The sequence below is a fragment of the Lemur catta genome, chromosome 2, assembly GCF_020740605.2.
Source record: "Lemur catta isolate mLemCat1 chromosome 2, mLemCat1.pri, whole genome shotgun sequence".
Lineage (NCBI taxonomy): Eukaryota > Metazoa > Chordata > Mammalia > Primates > Lemuridae > Lemur > Lemur catta.
In genome coordinates, this window is record NC_059129.1 from 669,205 (window position 1) to 686,494 (window position 17,290).

General features: G+C 67.2%; 4 protein-coding genes across 4 annotated transcripts; 3 read left to right on the top strand and 1 right to left on the bottom strand.

Moving 5' to 3' along the window:
- The first annotated feature begins 2,454 nt into the window (after positions 1 to 2,454).
- METRN (meteorin, glial cell differentiation regulator) lies at positions 2,455 to 4,761 on the top strand. The gene is made up of 4 exons (XM_045541027.1): positions 2,455 to 2,644; positions 2,902 to 3,302; positions 4,174 to 4,233; positions 4,317 to 4,761. Exons 1-4 carry the CDS (start codon positions 2,550 to 2,552, stop codon positions 4,631 to 4,633), a joined length of 873 nt encoding a protein of 290 aa, XP_045396983.1. The 5' UTR covers positions 2,455 to 2,549; the 3' UTR covers positions 4,634 to 4,761.
- A 1,880-nt stretch (positions 4,762 to 6,641) lies between these two features.
- Positions 6,642 to 9,809, top strand: ANTKMT (adenine nucleotide translocase lysine methyltransferase). The gene is given in 6 exon segments (XM_045541029.1): positions 6,642 to 8,585; positions 8,775 to 8,879; positions 8,976 to 9,116; positions 9,319 to 9,369; positions 9,523 to 9,696; positions 9,698 to 9,809. Coding segments are annotated over 6 exon segments (711 nt in total). The 5' UTR covers positions 6,642 to 8,423; the 3' UTR covers positions 9,776 to 9,809.
- CCDC78 (coiled-coil domain containing 78) lies at positions 8,554 to 14,323 on the bottom strand. Its single transcript, XM_045541028.1, has 11 exons — positions 13,594 to 14,323; positions 13,288 to 13,407; positions 13,127 to 13,213; positions 12,819 to 12,986; positions 12,511 to 12,599; positions 12,307 to 12,385; positions 12,070 to 12,195; positions 11,611 to 11,798; positions 10,317 to 10,383; positions 10,136 to 10,236; positions 8,554 to 10,003 (listed from the first exon to the last, which is right to left on the bottom strand). The coding sequence occupies exons 1-11, from the start codon at positions 13,858 to 13,860 to the stop codon at positions 9,892 to 9,894; spliced, it is 1,404 nt and encodes a 467-aa protein (XP_045396984.1). The 5' UTR covers positions 13,861 to 14,323; the 3' UTR covers positions 8,554 to 9,891.
- A 78-nt stretch (positions 14,324 to 14,401) lies between these two features.
- Positions 14,402 to 17,256, top strand: HAGHL (hydroxyacylglutathione hydrolase like). Its single transcript, XM_045541037.1, has 9 exons — positions 14,402 to 14,510; positions 14,838 to 14,971; positions 15,334 to 15,398; positions 15,479 to 15,596; positions 15,686 to 15,794; positions 15,874 to 15,977; positions 16,120 to 16,221; positions 16,461 to 16,540; positions 16,802 to 17,256. The coding sequence occupies exons 2-9, from the start codon at positions 14,867 to 14,869 to the stop codon at positions 16,968 to 16,970; spliced, it is 852 nt and encodes a 283-aa protein (XP_045396993.1). The 5' UTR covers positions 14,402 to 14,510; positions 14,838 to 14,866; the 3' UTR covers positions 16,971 to 17,256.
- Positions 17,257 to 17,290: the final 34 nt, after the last annotated feature.

The window sequence follows — 17,290 nt, forward strand, 5'->3', positions numbered from 1 at the left end:
AGCAGCAGTCTGGGCCCTGCACTCTCCCCCGCACCATGCTCCAACTTCCCGACGCCTACCCTGCAGGAAGTTCCCTACTGTCTCCTTTCTTTTTTAAAGACAAAGTCTCATCATCATAACTTACTGCAAACTCCTGGGCTCAAGCGATCCTCCTGCCTCAGCCTTCGGAGTAGCTGGAACTATACGTGCTACCACAAGTGGCTACATTTTCTATTTTTCTGTTTTTCTTTTTCCTTTTCTCATAGAGGCAGGGTCTTTCTCTTGCTCAGGCTGGTCTCGGCCTCCCAGAGTGCTGGGATTACAGGCGGGAGCCACCACGCCCGGCCTGCTCTTGTTCTTGTTCTGACTGGGGTGGGATGGAGAAAGGCCCCCTTTTGGGGTTTCAGGGCACCGGAGGGTCTGGAGATGAGGGCCCTTGAGGGGCCCCCCAAGGGGTAGAGGCAGCCAGGAGGTACCTGGCGTTTGGGATGTCTTCCATTCACTCCTTCATTCTCCAGGTATTTACTGAGCACCTGCACCACGTGTCTCGGGTCCTGGGTCCATAGCCACTGAGGCCAGACATGGCCCTCTGGGCTCCCTGTCCCATGGGCAGCAGAGCCCCAAAGGCTAATGACACCCAGGTGCTCTCCTGAGTGGGGCCAGGAGCTGTGAGAAGTGGCCTCTGTCCAGGTCTTCTCCCACGGGTGACAGCCTCGAAGACAAGGCTGGGGAAGGGGGCAGGGAGCCCTGCATTGCAGAGACAGCTCAGGGCCCCTTCCAGACCAGGTCGCCCCCCCCCAGCTCCTCCCTAGAACCCACAGGCACCAGCCCTTCTAGGGGAGGGCTGGGGTGGGAATTCGGCGAGTCTGACTCCTCACACGACCACCAGAGGGCGCCCGCAGCCCGCAGTCGGCCTCAGAGGCCTGGGCTGGGTTAGGGTTAGGGTTGTCCCTACCGCCTCCCGGGCGGCCGCTGTGGCAGCTGACCTGGGTGCCCTCTCCCGTCCTCTGCGAGGGCCTCACTTGCCTGCTGCAGGCCGAGTCTGCCCCTTTCTTATTTTAATTGTGGTAAAATACCGGTAAATAAAGTTTACCATTTTAACCGTTTTTAAACGTACCGTTCAGCAGCGCTAAGTACATTCACATTGTTATGTAATCATCTCCAGAGTGTTTTTCATCTTCCCAAACTGAAACTACACCCATAACCACTAACGCCCGTCCCCCCGGGTTTCACTCTGTCTGCCCGCAGGAGCCTCACAGCCGGAGGGACCTCGTGTGAGGGAGTCGGGCCGGATTCCTCTTTCTGTGCCCGGCTTATTCCCCTGAGCCTCACGTCCTCCAGGTCCATCTCTGCTGCAGCAGGTGTCAGAACTTCATCCTTCTCAGGGCTGAAGCATGGCCCACTGTGGGGACAGACTCTTCCGTTCACCCGTGACAGGTGCTTGGGCCGCCTCCACCTTTTGGCTGTGGTGACGCCTGGCCCCGAGCCCCACCTTGCCCCTCCCGGCTCTGCAGTGGAATCCAGCCTCCTGCCCCCGGGGCCTCGCGATCTGCCCACCGCGGCTTCAGGACCAGGGCAGTGGGGACGGCAGCAGAGTGGTCACACCCCCGGGCTGCTCAGAGTCTATGCGGGTTCCCGCAGACCCCGCTAAAGCTACCAGTGACCCCAACGGGTTCAGTGTGTGGTTGGATCCTTGGTTTGTGCCTTAGGCCTTTTGTGACCTGAGCTGTGCCCCCATCCCCCCGCACCGTTGTCTGTCAACAGGGCCTCGACCAAGGCTGTCCCTTCTCCCCGCCTCTCCCCACTCCAGCCGGACACCACTCCCCACACCCTCCCCCCGGCCGGACTCGGAGGTGCCGGCTGCCCGGAAGCACCATCTCTGCGCCAGCACCTCTGAGTCTCCCGCGTCGTGCAGCGCGGCCTGCCAGGGTGCCCGCGGCGCCTCCGTGGCACAGGCGTGAGAAAGCGTGTTGCAGAAAGGGCCTAAGCCCAGCCAGGCTGCCCCATCCCTGGCAGGCCCCAACCCCGGCCTGGCCCAGCCCCCGGCACTGGCGCAATGACCCCTCTCCGCTGGGGAGGCCGCCTCTTGCGGAGGGCTCGGCGGGACTCGGGTGGGAGGCATGCGGGCAAGGGGCCCAAGTCCGGCTCTTGGAAAGCACCCGTCGCCGCTGCCCAATCGGGGGACTTGGCAAGGCCACCCCAGGCGGTGGACACCAACCCCCCACCCCATCAAGGGCCCAGGGTGCGGGGGACAGTGGGCAGAGCCGGGCGGTCAGTGCCACCGCCGAGCCCCCGCCCGTTCCCGCTGGGCCTCGGGACCCCACTCCGCCGCGCGCCGCGATTCCGGCCCCGCCCCGCCCGCCCGCGCCGCCGCGATTGGCGGAAAGTTCCGGGCCGCGCCCCGCCCCCGCGCGCCGGCTCCGGGCTGCCCCGCGCGGGGCTGCGGGCGGGCGGAGCAGCCGCGGGCTGTGGGGCGACGCCGGGCCGGGCGGCCGCTGCCCCCGACCCGGTCCCCGCCGGGGCAGCGGCTCGGAAGCCCCAGACCCCTGAGAGCCGGTCAGCCCCGCGCCATGCCGCCCCCCGCGCTGCTGTGCGCGCTCTGCTGTGGCCTCCTGGCCGCCGCCCGCGCCGGCTACTCGGGGGACCGCTGCAGCTGGAGGGGCAGGTACGGCCGCGAGGAGGCCGGGCCGCGCGCCCCCCGGGGGGCCGGTGGGACCGGTGGGACCGGGCGGCTTGCACTGGGGGAGGCCGGTGCGCCTTGCCCGGCACCCTCCCCTGCACGCGGAGGCCGCAGGACGCTGGGCCTCAGTTTCCTCCTCCGCAAAGTGGACGCAGCTGTCGGTGGTTGTGGGAGGGGGCGCGGGGGGCTGCGCCGGCCGGGGGCACGGCTGCCCGCCTCAGCGTCGCCCGTCCTGTCCCCAGCGGCCTGACCCAGGAGCCCGGCAGCGTGGGCCAGCTGGCCCTGGCCTGTGCGGAGGGCGCGATCGAGTGGCTGTACCCGGCCGGGGCGCTGCGCCTGACCCTGGGCGGCCCCGACCCCGGCGCGCGGCCCAGCATCGCCTGCCTAAGGCCGGCGCGGCCCTTCGCCGGCGCCCAGGTCTTCGCGGAGCGGGCGGGCGGCGCCCTGGAGCTGCTGCTGGCCGAGGGCCCAGGCCCGGCCGGGGGCCGCTGCGTGCGCTGGGATCCCCGCGAGCGCCGGGCCCTCTTCCTGCAGGCCACGCCGCACCGGGACATCAGCCGCCGCGTGGCTGCTTTCCGCTTTGAGCTGCGCGAGGACGGGCGTCCAGAGCTGCCTCCGCAGGCCCACGGTCTTGGTGTGGACGGTGAGTGGCATCTGGTGGGGACGGGTGGCAGTCATGCAGTTGGACCCTGCCTGGACTTGGCGCGGATGCGTCTTGCCGCCCTACTGCACAGAGGCAAAAACTGAGGCCAGGGGTCAAATAGGCTAGCCACACAGCTCGGGAGCCGTGGTGCCAGGACAGGTTAGAGGTGGGTAGGGACGGACTGGCCCTCTCCTCCCTCCCGCTGGTTCATCTTAGTGGAGCTCGCGGAATGGAGGGAAAGAGAGGCCAGGCAGGGCCACCTCTGGGCCTCTGGGCCCTGAAGGGCTGGGGGAGGGGATGTTGGGGTAGAATCAAAGCCTGTGGCCGAAGCTGTCCAGGGCTCCCTGGCCCAGCAGTGACCTCTCCCCTCCCCCAGCCCAACCAACAAAAGTCCAGTGTGCAGCCGGTCACCATGGAGACACCTCCCCTCCTCCCTGCAGGGCGCCAGGCCCAGCTCTTTGCTCTCCCACATCTTGGAGCCTGACCCTGCAGGGGACAGGGCTCTCACTGTCCTGCCCCTGGGAGCCCCTCCCGACCTCCTGCCACCCTGGCTGTGCTGTGTTTTCAGGCCTGGGAGACAGCTCAGGGGGGTTCCAGAGGTTGGTTTTGCATGTGAGACGGGTGTTCAAGAGCACACAGGGACACCGATGGCTGGGCACAGCCATTCACGTCGTGTGGGCAAGTGCACACTGCACACAGGGGTCCTCAGGGTGATGCTGTGTACTTCTGGTGCTCCCTGGGACCCCCAGGTGCCACCAGGCCCTGGAGGAGGGTCTGCTTGTTGGTCTGTCTCCCTTCTGCCTCCTCTGGGGGGGTTTGGGTGGTGCCCGGAGGGTGCGGGGCCTGTGCTCACAACCTCTCTGCACGCCAGGTGCCTGCAGGCCTTGCAGCGACACGGAGCTCCTCCTGGCCGCATGTACCAGCGACTTTGGTGAGTGTCCCCACGGGGGGGTGGGGGGGCCCTGGCGCCTGCACTTCCCTGCATGCCCACCCCTGGCCAATGTCTCCCCACAGTAATTCACGGGACCATCCATGGGGTCACCCACGACACGGAGCTGCAGGAGTCTGTCATCACTGTGCTGGCTGCCCGTGTCCTCCGCCAGACATTGCCCCTGTTCCAGGCGGGGGGCTCGGGGGGCCAGGGGCCGGCTTCCATTCGCACCCCGCTGCGCTGTGGCGTCCGCCCTGGCCCAGGCACCTTCCTCTTCATGGGCTGGAGCCGCTTCGGCGAGGCCTGGCTGGGCTGTGCCCCCCGACTGCAGGAGTTTAGCCGTGCCTACGCAGCTGCCCACACGGCCCACCTCCATCCCTGCGAGGTGGCACTGCGCTGAGGGGCCTGGGCCTAGCCGCCAGCGGGACCCTCCTCTGGGGTGGGGTGCTGGGGAGGGGCCCCCAGGTGGCATCATGGTGCCCCCTGCAGAGGTGTTGGGGATAAGCAATAAGAACTTTGATTATGTCAGCGGCTGCGGACCTGCCTCACTGCGCTGCTCCAATTCCTGCTCCTTGGGGGAGACTGAGGCTGGGGGCGGAATGGCAACTTGTCTAAAGCCATCCAGCTAGTGGGCCGGAGAGCAGATTTGAGGAGGAGCTACACCCACATCCGGGTAGGGGCTGAGCTAAGTTGGGGGCATGCAGGGACCTCCCCCCTTGCAGGAACTTCGGCTCTGCTGCCCCCGGCTTACTCACTGGGTCCCATATGCCCCTAATGCCAGCAGGAGTGGAAAAGGGCCATAATCCCCAAGGCCCGAGGTGGGTGCGGGCGGGCGGGCGGGCAGGCGGACACCTCTCCCTGCTCTGAGCCCGGCCCCTGCGCGGCCTGACGCGAAGGGGTGCGATCTGGCAGGGCGCCGACTTCCCTCACCCTCCCTGTGAGTAGAGTCATCCTGGGCCCCGTCCCGCCCTGCGGGAAGAATGGGCCCCTCTGTCCGCAGGCCCCTTCGACGTGCTGAGCATCCAGACGTGGCGAGGAGCCCACAGGGTGTGGGGTCGCCGCTGCGGGGTCCTGCTTGTTGCCCGTTTCCGGTGGGCGGGGTGCACAATGGGGTCTCTAAGGACCGTTTCCCGCCACTGGCCCCATTGTTGCTGTCTCCGCCTTCCTCCTCGGCCTTTCCGCCACATAAAGGGCCAGTGAGGTTTGAGACAGACAAAGCCAGAGGCCTTAGGGCTGGAAGTGTGTGTGCAGGGTCTCCCCAGCCCCGGATGAGCGGATTCCTCTCACCCCAACCCCTCCGCTCCTGGAAAAGAGAGCGCCACAGCTTCAATGCCAGGGACCCCTGGGCTGAGCGCCAGCGACGGCTTGCCATCCTTGCTTGTCTGCCCTCGCTGGGGAAGGGGGCAGGGTGGGGTAGAGGCCCTGCCCGGGCCCAGACAGGATGAAGCCCTCATCTTCAGTCAAGAACCGAGGCTGGAAGAGGGACAGGCTGTGCAGGGCCCTCGAACAAGGTCCTTTCCCCAGTTCAGCCAACACAGGCACCTAGTGAGTGCCGTGCCCTGAGAGGACACTTGGTGGTCCCCTGCGGTGCCGCCCTGGAACCCTCATGGGGCGGGTTGTCTTGAGGCTGCGCGTGCACGGGGCGTGCCCCTTGTACTCAGACCAATGGCCTGTGGTGGAGGCTGGCAGAAGGAAGGGTGGGCGCACGGCCACCCTGGAGGGCAGGCACCGCTGCCTTTCCTCCACCTGCCCCTCTGCAGCCTCCTTGCTGCTGCTTCTATTTCTCTCAACTCCCAACCACAGAGGGTTCAGAGCTCAGACGGTTGCTTTTTCCTCCTTCTCATCAACACTCATTGAAGAGCTGCACCAGCCTCCAGTGACGACTGGCCCACTCCCTGGACTGTCCCCCCTGCCCCGCCCCCAATCTCCACAGACCAGAGGAAGAGGAAGCCAGTGTGTCTCCCGCTCCTCCTCCTCTCCTGTCTTGGGGAGGCTTTCCCACCAGGGCTGAGGGCACCGTCCCCTTGGCACAGCCAGTGGTGGCAGTGGACTGCCTCCCAGCCCATCTGCTCAGAAACACGCTGGGCAGCTGCCCTGGGATGGGCCCTGGGTGCATCCTGGCTTCCATTCACCTGCCCCAGGAAGCTGGTCCTCCCACACACAGACCCTGGGTTAGAGGGCTGTGGCATCAGCCTAGCTCACAGCAACCTTAAACTCCCGGGCTCAGGCAATCCTCCTGCCTCAGCCTCCCGAGTAGCTGGGACTACATGTGTGCCACCACGCCTGGCTAGTTTTTTCTATTTTTAATACAGACACGGACTCGCTCTTGCTCAGGCTGGTCTCAAACTCCTGACCTCAAGCGACCCTCCTGCCTCAGCCTCCCAGAGTGCTAGGATTACAGGTGTGAGCCACCGCGCCAGCCAGAAGTGCTGGCTTTGCAACCAGCATCCTTCTCACAGGACACAGGCAGAAGTGGTTGTGGAGACCAGGGCCACAGGTGACCCACAGTGCTCCAGGATGAGTCTCAGAGGTCGAGTCAGGGGCTTCATGCCTGCCCTGGGGACTGGTGGCCAGGCCAAAAAAGGGGAAGGGCAGACAGGGAACAGGTGTGGGTGAGCATGTGGCCTGGCGCTATAGGAGCTGGCTGGAGGGTCCTTGTCAATCAGACACAGCTCCAGGTGTGTGCCATCTCACAAAGGTACGCACCTGGCTGCCGAATGCCCGCAGGCTGAGGAGCAGAGTGCTTGGTGTGAATGTGAGAGAAGAGTGGGGTTCGCACACGGGCAGGTCCGGTCAGATGCATTCGTTCATTAGATGAGCTTTTATTGAGCACTTTCTCAGTGCCAGGTGCTGCTGCAGGCACTGAGACTAGGCATGCGTCGCAGGCAAGAACGGGTGCTGTGTGGCACCCCTGCCTAGAGCTCAGTGCACACCCTCCTTTCCTGGGAGGGCCCAGTCACAGACCCCAGAAGACAGGACACTGAGCTGAGTAAGGCTGGCCGCCTCCTCCTCCCCAGAGCATGGGAAGGAGCCACCCAGGGACACCTGTCTTCCAGGGCTGGCTGGGCAGAAGCCGATGGGCGGGTGGGCATGTGAGCCACACAGCACTTAGGGGACGGGGCACTGGTCTTGGGCATGCCCACACTGTCTGGAAGCAGCCTCCATCCCTGACCAGGACCATGGGTAGCTGCGAAGGAGCCAGACCAGGCCATGTGCACTGGCACGCCCCTGGCATTCATGAGGCAGCCATAGCTCAGCCGCTCACCCAAAGCTGTCTCTGCACTTGCCTCCCTCACCCCGCGGCTTCACTCGGTCGCCTCCAGGAGCTCCTCAATACTTTTTTGTTCTCTGGAGAAGAAAGGTGATCTCCCGGCTCCTAGGGTTCTGCCTTCCGCCCCGCGCTGGGCCAGCTTCCAGCGGCCCCCAGCCCGCCACATCCGGCTCCCCTCCCTCCACGCTCACCAGAGCCAAATTTCTCCTTGTCAACCCCTCCTCCCTGGGACCCCAGAGCTCCATCCGTTTCCCGCCCACTGGGCTAATCCTCTTCCGCCGAGGGAGGGAAGCGGGAGGACGTCCTCCCGGGTCTGGCTGGCTTTGGGGGCGTCGCGGTCAGTGGAGGCCCCGCCGGTCTCCCCAGGCGGAGTCGTGGGGTCGGCTGGGACCCGAGCCCGCAGGGCCCGTGCGCCTCTCTTACCGCGCTCGACCCGGCTCCCTGGGCTCCAGCCGCACCGCGCAAGCCTCCGGCTGGTTCGGGGACCGGGACTCCGCGGCGGGACCCCGCCCCCGGGCCAGGCCGTGGGCTCGCAGCCCCGTTGCCTCGGGTTGCAGCCCGTGAGGCCGTCGCGGGTGTCCCGTCTCCCTGCGCCAGGACGCGCGCTCCCGAGGGCAGGGCCCGCTGTCGCCTCCCAGGGGTCCCTGGCGCCCAGGACAGGCCCCGAGTGACGGTCCGTCCGCACAGGGGGCCGACGGAGCCGACCGTCGCAGGCTGCGGGCAGAAGGCGGGGCAGAGCCGGCCGGGCCGCGGCTCCCCCGGAACCCGCGGGAGGGGCCCGGGGCCGGGGCGGAGCGGAACGCGCGACGGACCGGCCGCTTCCGGCGTCTCGCCGCGACCCCCAGGAGGCGGGGCCGGGGCGTGAGGGTCCCGGACGCGAGCGGGGAGAGCCCTGGGGGGGACGACCCGACCCGCAGCCATGGAACAGGACGACCCGGCCGAGGCGCTGACCGAACTGCGCGCCCGGCGGCCGGGCCCGCTGGAGCTGCTGCAGCTGGCGGCGGGCTCGGGCCTGGCGGCCTACGCGGTGTGGGCGCTGGTCCTGCAGCCCGGCTTCCGCCGCGTGCCGCTGCGGCTGCAGGTGCGGGGCGGCCCGGGCTCGGGGGCGGGGCGGCGGGTTGGTACCTGCTCCACGCGGGGCAGGAAAGTCGGCTAAGAAAGGAGGCCCCCTCCCAGGAGATTCGGGACCGACTCTAGGAGGGGCAGGAGCGGCCGATGGACACCCCCCAAGAGGAGACAGCATTCCCTGCCCGCCCACCTCCTTGCCCAGGTGCCCTACGTTGGCGCGAGCGCGCGGCAGGTGGAGCACGTGTTGTCGCTGCTGCGAGGCCGCCCTGGGAAAATGGTGGATCTGGGCTCCGGCGACGGCAGGATCGTAAGCGCGCGTGTGCGTGTGTGTCTCTGTCTTCGCTGCCTCCTCCCACGGGTGCCCCCCCCCACATACTGCTCCCCACGCTCCTGGTGCCCACAGGTGCTGGCAGCCCACAGGTGTGGTCTCCGCCCGGCTGTGGGCTATGAGCTAAACCCGTGGCTGGTGGCGCTGGCGCGGCTGCACGCCTGGAGGGCCGGCTGTGCCGGCAGTGTCTGCTACCGCCGGGAGGACCTCTGGAAGGTAACCTGGGGAGTCCTGGATCTCTGCAGACTCCATACCTGATTTCCATGCTAGGGGTCTGGTTTGGCCCCCTGCTGGCAGCCCAAGGGCCCCTTGAAACCTGGGTGGGCTGGGACTCAGAAGCTGCAGTGAACCCATGCCCACCAGACCTCTCCCCAGCTGGGCCCCCCTTTCCTGCTGAGGTGACCCCTTCTCCCTGCAGGTGAGCCTGAAGGACTGCCACAACGTGTCTGTGTTCCTGGCCCCCAGCGTGGTAGGTCTGGGGTTTGCTAGCTCCACTGGGAAGTGTGTTTGCTGCTGAGGCCTGGGGACCGGCCCCGTGTGGGTGCTAGGCCTGGACGGCTGGGTATGGGCAGCTGTTTTCTGTCTGACCCCGGACCCCTCTACCCTCTGCTCTCTCCCACAGCTCGCACTGCTGGAGGACAAGCTGCAGGCAGAGCTGCCCCCAGGCGCCCGGGTGGTATCTGGACGCTTCCCCCTCCCCACCTGGCAGCCTGTGGCTGTGGTGGGTGAGGGCCTGGACCGCGTCTGGGCCTATGATGTCCATGGCGGTGGGCTGGCTGGGAAGGCTGTCTCCTCTTGGGGGGGTGCCCATCAAGGCTGCCCCAGTACCCAGTTCCACCTCGGTCCCTGGGGCCCCCGTTTCTCAGGCTGGCTAACTCTTCAGATGCAATAAAGACTCAGTGGATTCCACCCTGACTTGTTTAGCAGAGGGCTGGTGGGGAGGGCTCCACGCTGGCTCACAGCAGTGTGCTCTGTGCTCCGGGAAGGCTGGCTAGTGGCTGCATGTCCGTGGATGGTGGGGCTTGGCTGGGGGCATGGCCCCCTCTTTCCAGGGGTCCCTTGTACCCACCAGCTTCCTCAGCCTCAGGATTTCCTGCTTGTACCTGCTCGGAGAGATCAGACTTAAGTCACCTTTCTGGCCATGGACGGGTCTTCTAGTGCCTGGGACAGCCATCATTTTCCCACCCAGACCAGGATCCTCAGGTCACACCCTGCTCACCTTCCCGAGAGCCTACCTGCCCAGGTGCTGGTCCACATACTCCTGTAGCTCAGAAAGTTGCTCTTCAGCTACCGTGGCCCGGACCAGCAGCTGTGCCCGCTCCTTTTCCAGCTCTGCCTGACATGGGGCAGGGGGTGTGTAAGTCAAGAGCCAGGGCATAGTGTGCGGAGGGGCCCCGGCCAGGCCCTGCCCACTACCTGGGTGCTGTGGGAGAAGTTTTGGAGTTTCTGGTGGATCTGGGCCCAGAACGTAGTGTCCAGGCCCCTGCGAAGAGAGCAGGAGAAGGAGGGATGGCTTTGAGCACTGGGCATGTCAGTGCAGGAGCTGATGGGTGATCCTGCTTGAGTCAAGGTACCCGGAGCCTCTTGGTGGTACCTGCTGGGAGTGAGTTGGGACACTGTGGGCGGACCCTGCCACTGTGACCCATGCCCAGGTCTTGAAGCCATTGGTGCATGGGGGATGGGGCAGCCCAGGCCCAGAGGGCCCGTGGGCTGCTTGGAGAGCTAAGCCATAAGGCCAGCTTGGACAGTGACCCCAGTGCCAATAGGGGTACTAACCCCCCAGGGTGTTTATGTCACCAAATGCTGGGAGGTGCTCCTTTGGGTGCTGGGGCCATGATACACTTGGGAACATGGAGGCCCAGAGGCCAGGGCCAACTAGGTCGCCAGGCAACCGCTCCTACCCAGTCTTCATCCCTGGGTGCTCCAGGTCTCAGCAGAAGCATCCCTCCCTGGGGCAGGTGCTCCTCGACCCTCCCAATCCAGGGCAGCCCCACTCCTGGCAGGCCCCTCCACCCACCAGGCACCCGGCATGGCAGCCACCTCACTTTTCTGCAACTATCAGTGTCCCCCGTGCCAAATGGGACACCTGAGTCCAGGCCAGGCCACTGTTCACTGCTGTGACCGGAGCCCCGCCCCGCAGCCGCAGTTGGTGGAAGAAATGGAAAGCCCGGAGCCCGGTGTTCTGCTCTCTGCTGCCCCCTCAGGTCTCCCTCACACCTGCCTGAGGGCACTCACTGGTGCCGACGGCCCCCCAGGAGGTTTCACCAGCTCCCTTCTGTGGGGGCAAAAGTGGCATCCCACACCTGCGGTGCTGTACCCTCCGTGGCAGGGATTCCTCAGTCGGCTGAACAGGGCAGGCCAATTAGAGGCCCTGGGCTGGGGCTTTGCTGACATTGGGACAGGCCTGGGGTGAGTTCTGGGGCTCCTTGCGCGCCCCAAGGCCAGTGTGGGGCGGCAGGGAGGGGGCACCTGGGCCTGGAGCTTCTAGAGGTTCATATCCAGCCTCACTTGACCCTCCCGCAGGTGGCTGAGCTTGGTGACCGGGAGCAGTGGCTCTGGACCCGTGGTGGCTGCATCAGAGGTAGCCTTGGGTGTCCTGGGTGGCCCGTCAGGGTTCACCTCTGTGGGGCTGCTCCTGAGGCCCACTAAGCCACACTCTGGGTCATGTAGGGCCACCCCACCCTAGGTGCCATGTCAAGGCTGGGCCCACCTGTGGGTGGCCAGCACTTCCTCATGCCTGTGGCTCAGATCTGCCAGGCGCTTGCGGTAGGCGCGAGCGGCCCGGGCCAGCTGTTGCTCACGGCAGCGGTGCGCTGCCCGAATGTTCTCCAGGGTGGCCTCCAGGAATGTCCGCAGGGCTGTGGCTGCAGGTGCCTGGCCGACGCCGTTGGCAAACCCCTGGAGGAGACGGCGGGGCGGGGGCAGCGCGGGGGCGGGGCTATGGCTGGGGGCCGGGTCTGGGGGGGCCGGGTCTGGGCGGGCCGGGGCTGTGATGGGATTGGGGGCGGGGCTTGGCCGGGCCCACCCCCATCCCTTCAAACCCGTGCCCTCGCCCCCTCCGCAGGCCCACGGGGTCTCCTCAAAGCTGTCCAGCACACCCAGGCCAGGCTTGGGCTCCTGAGGACTCAGCGGCCTCCTGCCACACACAGGCCACACGCCCCGCGCTCACCACCACCTCCCGGGCGCAGCGCTGCAGCCGGAAGGCATACTCCTCGTTCAGCTTTCTGAGCTGCAGCTGCAGCTGGGAATTCTCGGCCTCAGCCTGGCGGAGCTGGCCCTGGCACGTGGACAGCACCTGGGGCAGAGGCCGCCCTCAGCCTGCGTTCTGAGGAGTGGACCTTACTGAGCTTGTAGGGCCCCTGTGTGCCAGGTGCCTGATCTCGAAGCAGGCAGGGTAGGGCCTCACCGCAGCTTGTGCGGCCAGTCGCTGCCCAGCTGCCCTGGCCTCCTCTTGGGCTTCCTGCAGCTGCCGGCTCAGGGCTGCCCTGCGGACACGGTGTGCGGCTCAGCCGGGCCCACAGGGAAGGATTCCCTCCGCCCCTTGGCAACAGCTGCTGCGAGCACTGTGCCCTGCTGGGCCCTCCATGCCACAGGTGAGGCGGCCGCTCACACTCGTGTCTCCAGCGCCTGCTGTCGGGCTTTGTGACGCTCCAGCGCCCACTCCACTTCTCCCTGCCGCTGCTCCTGGCCTCCTGGCAGCTGTGGGCACACAAGGGCTGGCTGGATGAGACCCCAAGCTCCAGGTCCCCCCGCCCCCAGCTAGGGGACTGTTCCCCAGCTGCTGCTACTCATCCTCTGGGGTCAGAGGGAGGGAAGGGAGGCCTGAGGGTGGAGGAGCCAGTCCCAGCCTCACGTGCTTTCTGCTGAGGGTCTCACCTGACTCCACCCAGCCCACCCAGCCCCACCCTCCATGGTGACCTGGAGTCTGTGGCGGTCAGGGCGTCCAGGGCCCTGGGGTTTGCGCCTGAGCTCTTGGGCTGGTGCTTGCCGGTGCCCTAGGTCAGCCTCTGCCGGGGCTGCACACGCCTGGCTGGCACCATCTCCCTGCAGCTCCAGCTCTAGCACCCGGCCCTCCAGCCGAAGGACCTGCGGGACAACCAGCTCAAGCAGATGCACCTGTCTGCCAGCACACGTGGGGCAGGCTGACGCCCACGCTCATGCACAGCACGTGTCCTGGCCACGCGCCTCTGCCCCTCACGCACCGAGGTGGCCACGTGACTGCTCACCTCACTCTTTAGCTGGAAGAGTTCAGCCTCGTGCTGCTCTTGCAGGCGATGGGTCGTGATCTGAACGTCAACCAGTTCCTTGGAGATCTGTGGGTGGCCACGGTAAGAGGTGACGTCTGTGGGCACCTCCCTCCCACCAGCACCCGGGACCCCACACCCACCTGCAGCCGCTGCTCCTCGCTCAGCTCTAGATCTGACAGAAGCTCTGCCTCAAGGCTGGTGGCCCACGCTGGGGGGCCCCTAGGAACTCCTCGCAGCCAATCCTCGGCTCGTGGCACAACCTGGGGACGCCCCAGGTGGGTCCCAGGCCTGGGCTGTGACCCCATGCCCACGGACTCACCAGCCCTCCCCCAGCCTGGCCGACCTGGGGAGCCCCTCCCCTGGCCAGGATCAGACTCTGGATGCAGGGGCCCGCACCCCTCCTGGCCCCTGACTCCATGGCAGGAGCAGCTGCCTGGAGGACTCACGTTCTCAGTGGGCGGCCTTGGGGCCCCTGGCCTGGGGTCTGTGGCTGCTGCATGCTCCATAGGCAAAAGGAATTCTGGCCAGCTCCACGCCCGGTGCTGCCCGAATCCCAGCCTGGGCTGGTGGCTGTTGCTGCGACAAGCCTGGGTGGCTTGCGTTGCCAAGGCCCCTGTGGGTCCCAGGAGACTCCCAGGGCCCCACCCACATGGGCAGCGCAGGTCAGTGGAGGTGGGGGGAGCTCTCAGCTCCTTCCATCTATGGCGAGCCATCCTTTTTGTGCCCCCCCCGCCCCCCTCGTCTGGGAAACGCAGCGCGCACCCCCTGCGCTTATCGTGGCGCAGATGGAACCAGGGGTGCGTGACAGCGCCCAGCCTGGGGTGGGGTGGGACGGCACGCGCGGAACGGAGCTGCGGCTGCGGTCTCTGTTGCCCTTAGGCAGGGAGCCCTGCCCTACCATGGGGATTCGCACACTTTTTAGACACCTTCCATGTACTTCCTGGCGCTGGCTCTGCCCCGGGACGCGCAGGTGAACAAACTGGACAGATCTCCCCACCCCCAGCCTGAGAAAGGCGGGTGCAGACGTCCCCATGAGGGGACGGGGGACGCAGGGGACGACTCGGTCAGCCCGGGCGCCAGGAAGGCTTCCCGGAGGAGGTGCCCCAGCGCCAGGCACGACGGAGTGGGATGTGCGCGCGGCGCCCCACCGGGCACGCGCACTCCCTCGGCGCACGCGCGCTCCCTCGGCCGCGCGTCAGGTCCAGCTGCGCGCAGGTTCCGGCCGGGCGGGGCGGGGCGCGTCCGCGGGCGGGGGCCGTTGGCAGTGGCCGGGCCGACGCCGCGCTCCGAGCAGGCCCGTGACCGGCGGCGCGAGGCCCGCCTCCGCCTGTCCGACCTCCAGGCGGTGGGCGCAGCCGTGCGGGTGAGGGGGCTGCGGGGCAGCCGGGCGGTCCAGGTCGGGCCGGGCCGCGGCGGGGCAGGGCTCGGGGAAGGCGTGGCCCGCGGGGTTGGGGGGCGGAGCCGGAGGGGCGGGGCTGAACGGGGGCTGCGGGGCGGGGCTAACCGGGGCCTGGAGCGTGGAATCCACACGCGCGCTCCGGGAAGCTCCTGGGGCGGGGAGCGGACTCCTTCTTTGGCCCCCCGTGTGTGTGGGGGCTGAGCCCGCCTCGCGCAGCCCTTCCTAGGGTGTGGCGAGCGGAGCCCCCGCCCTGAAGAAGGGGTTCAGTAGGCTGGGGGGCCTCTTTTGGAGGAGGCGCGGGGTGGCTGAGTTCTGCAACCATGAAGGTCAAGGTCATCCCCGTGCTTGAGGACAACTACATGTACCTCGTCATCGAGGAGCACACGCGGGAGGCAGTGGCCGTGGACGTGGCCGTGCCCAAGAGGGTGAGGGCACACCGTGGGCGGCAGGGAGACCACTGCAGGCCCAGGCAGCCTTGCCCAGCCTCCTGGAGGCTCCCCGACCACCCTGGCGGGTGTTTCTGATCTCTGGTCGTCATTGGCGTTGAGGGTTCCTCGGTTGTCTTGGGACTCCCCTGAAGTTAGGGCCGCCTCTCTGCCATGCTCTAGCGCCGAACTGTCCGGGCACACGCTGGGCGCTCAGTAATTGGCTCTCTGCTCCCCGGCACCGGCGCTGCCCTGGGTCCCGGCCCGTCTCGGGAGCTGTGCACACCGGACCCGGCGCCCCAGTGGGGAGGGGGCTGGCCCACCCAGACCGTTGGTGTCGTCATAACTCCCGTCCCTTTCAGCTGCTGGAGATTGTGGGCCGGGAAGGGGTGTCTCTAACCAGCGTGCTGACCACCCACCACCACTGGTGAGCGCAGGCGGGGCGGGCCGAGGTGCGAGGACGGCGCTCCCACCCGACCCAGACGCGACTCCGCTTCCGCCCCGCAGGGACCACGCGCGGGGAAACGCGGAGCTGGCGCGGCTGCGGCCCGGGCTGGCGGTGATGGGCGCCGACGAGCGCATCTGCGCACTGACGCGCAGGCTGGCGCACGAGGAGGAGCTGCGGGTGAGTGCGCGGCCCGCACGGGGCGGGGCGGGGCGGACCGGGCGCCCGGGGCCCGCCCAGTCTCACAGGTCCGCTGCCCTCCGCCGCAGTTTGGGGCCATCCACGTGCGCTGCCTCCAGACGCCCGGCCACACCTCCGGCCACATGAGCTACTTCCTGTGGGAGGACGAATGCCCGGACCCACCTGCCCTGTTCTCGGGTACCCGCAGCCCAGAGCTCGCCCGCCCCACCTCCCCCTGGCTCCGCCCCGTTTTCTCTGACCCGTCCTCCTCCCCCAGGGGACGCGCTGTCGGTGGCCGGCTGCGGCTGGTGCCTGGAGGGCACCGCACTGCAGATGTACCAGAGCCTGGCTGAGACCCTGGGCACCTTGCCCCCGGAGACGGTGAGGGTCCCCCCTGCTTGCAGGACGACTGCTAGCCAGCTGAGCTGGACCTGGGCGGGGCAGGGGCCAGGCCAGAGAGAGCGATGTCCCCCACCTCTGCTGGGGCTGCCCTCTGCTCCCACTGAGCACCTTCTTCCTCCAGAAGGTATTCTGTGGCCACGAACACACCCTGAGCAACCTCGAGTTTGCACAGAAAGTGGAGCCCTGCAATGACCACGTGAGAGCCAAGCTGTGCTGGGCCAAGGTACAGCCACTCCTTTCTTTCCTAATGGGGGGATGGCAGGGACAGGTTTTCTTCCACGGGTTTGGATAAGACCCAGGTGGGACACCACAGGGGAGTCAGCCTTGTCTGTCCTCGGGTGACCAGACCTGGATCAGGCGTGGGGGGCACTGTCCTGCTGCAGCTCCCCTGGTGACCAGAGCCAGGCTGCCTGGGGGTGTCAGCCAAGGCCAGGTTGTGACAAGGGCCTGTGGTCATTCCAGAAGAGGGACGAGGACGACGTGCCCACAGTACCATCCACTCTGGGCGAGGAGCTGCTCTACAACCCCTTCCTGAGGGTGGCGTGAGTGTGGCTGTTGTCCCGGGGGCCGTCCTGGGGCAGGGTCTGAGCCAGGCCTGCAGCCTCAGAGGCCCAGTACCCTGCCCTCCTTGGCAGTCATTTAGATACTTGGGAAAGTGTCTGGGGATGATTTATTGGGCCACGTGTCCCTGGCACTGGGGAAAGGTGCCCATTAAGCGCCCTCCTGCCAGCGATCCTGGCACCCTCCACCCCTGGCTCCGCCTTCCCTGGCACGGGAATCCCCACTGCACCCCTCCCCCGCAGAGAGGAGCCGGTGCGCAAGTTCACGGGCAAGGCCGTCCCAGCTGAGGTCCTGGAGGCGCTGTGCAGGGAGCGGGCGCGCTTCGAGCGGGCAGCCGAGCCGCTGCAGCCGCAGGCGCGGGCTCTCCTGGCACTGCAGTGGGGGCTCCTGAGTGTGGCCCCGCAGAAGTGAGCCACGCATGGAGCCTCGTGGGGCCAGTGTCCACGGCTACGTCCCTCCTGTGGCCTCCGGCTGACTGGACCCCTGAGAGGGCCACCTCTAACCTTCCTCCAAGGCCCTGCCCCGCTGGCTGTCAGCCTCGGAGGGTCAGCACACAGGCGCTTTGCCTCTGGCACTTCCCGGGGTGGACACGCGGGGCCTCCCTTAGGGGCCGCGTGGGCCCCGGGGCTGGGTGTCCAGGACGCAGCCTGGTGGGCGCACCAGGTTTCTGAACTGGGAATAAAGCTTTGAAATCCTTTTTCGATGCTGGCGGATGCTGCGAGAGAGAGCTG

What these genes read in the sequence shown, in the direction of transcription:
- CCDC78 (XM_045541028.1), bottom strand. Translation starts at nt 13,860, where the DNA reads ATGGCTCGCCATAGATGGAAGGAGCTGAGAGCTCCCCCCACCTCCACT. An exon ending in CTGACCGCCACAGACTCCAG is followed by an intron (nt 12,600 to 12,818) that starts GTCACCATGGAG and finishes GTGTGCCCACAG; the next exon opens with CTGCCAGGAGGCCAGGAGCA. An exon ending in GAAGTGCTGGCCACCCACAG is followed by an intron (nt 10,384 to 11,610) that starts GTGGGCCCAGCC and finishes CTCTCTTCGCAG; the next exon opens with GGGCCTGGACACTACGTTCT.
- METRN (XM_045541027.1), top strand. Translation starts at nt 2,550, where the DNA reads ATGCCGCCCCCCGCGCTGCTGTGCGCGCTCTGCTGTGGCCTCCTGGCC. An exon ending in CGCTGCAGCTGGAGGGGCAG is followed by an intron (nt 2,645 to 2,901) that starts GTACGGCCGCGA and finishes TCCTGTCCCCAG; the next exon opens with CGGCCTGACCCAGGAGCCCG. An exon ending in CGCATGTACCAGCGACTTTG is followed by an intron (nt 4,234 to 4,316) that starts GTGAGTGTCCCC and finishes GTCTCCCCACAG; the next exon opens with TAATTCACGGGACCATCCAT.
- HAGHL (XM_045541037.1), top strand. Translation starts at nt 14,867, where the DNA reads ATGAAGGTCAAGGTCATCCCCGTGCTTGAGGACAACTACATGTACCTC. An exon ending in CGCACGAGGAGGAGCTGCGG is followed by an intron (nt 15,597 to 15,685) that starts GTGAGTGCGCGG and finishes CCTCCGCCGCAG; the next exon opens with TTTGGGGCCATCCACGTGCG. An exon ending in GCACCTTGCCCCCGGAGACG is followed by an intron (nt 15,978 to 16,119) that starts GTGAGGGTCCCC and finishes TTCTTCCTCCAG; the next exon opens with AAGGTATTCTGTGGCCACGA.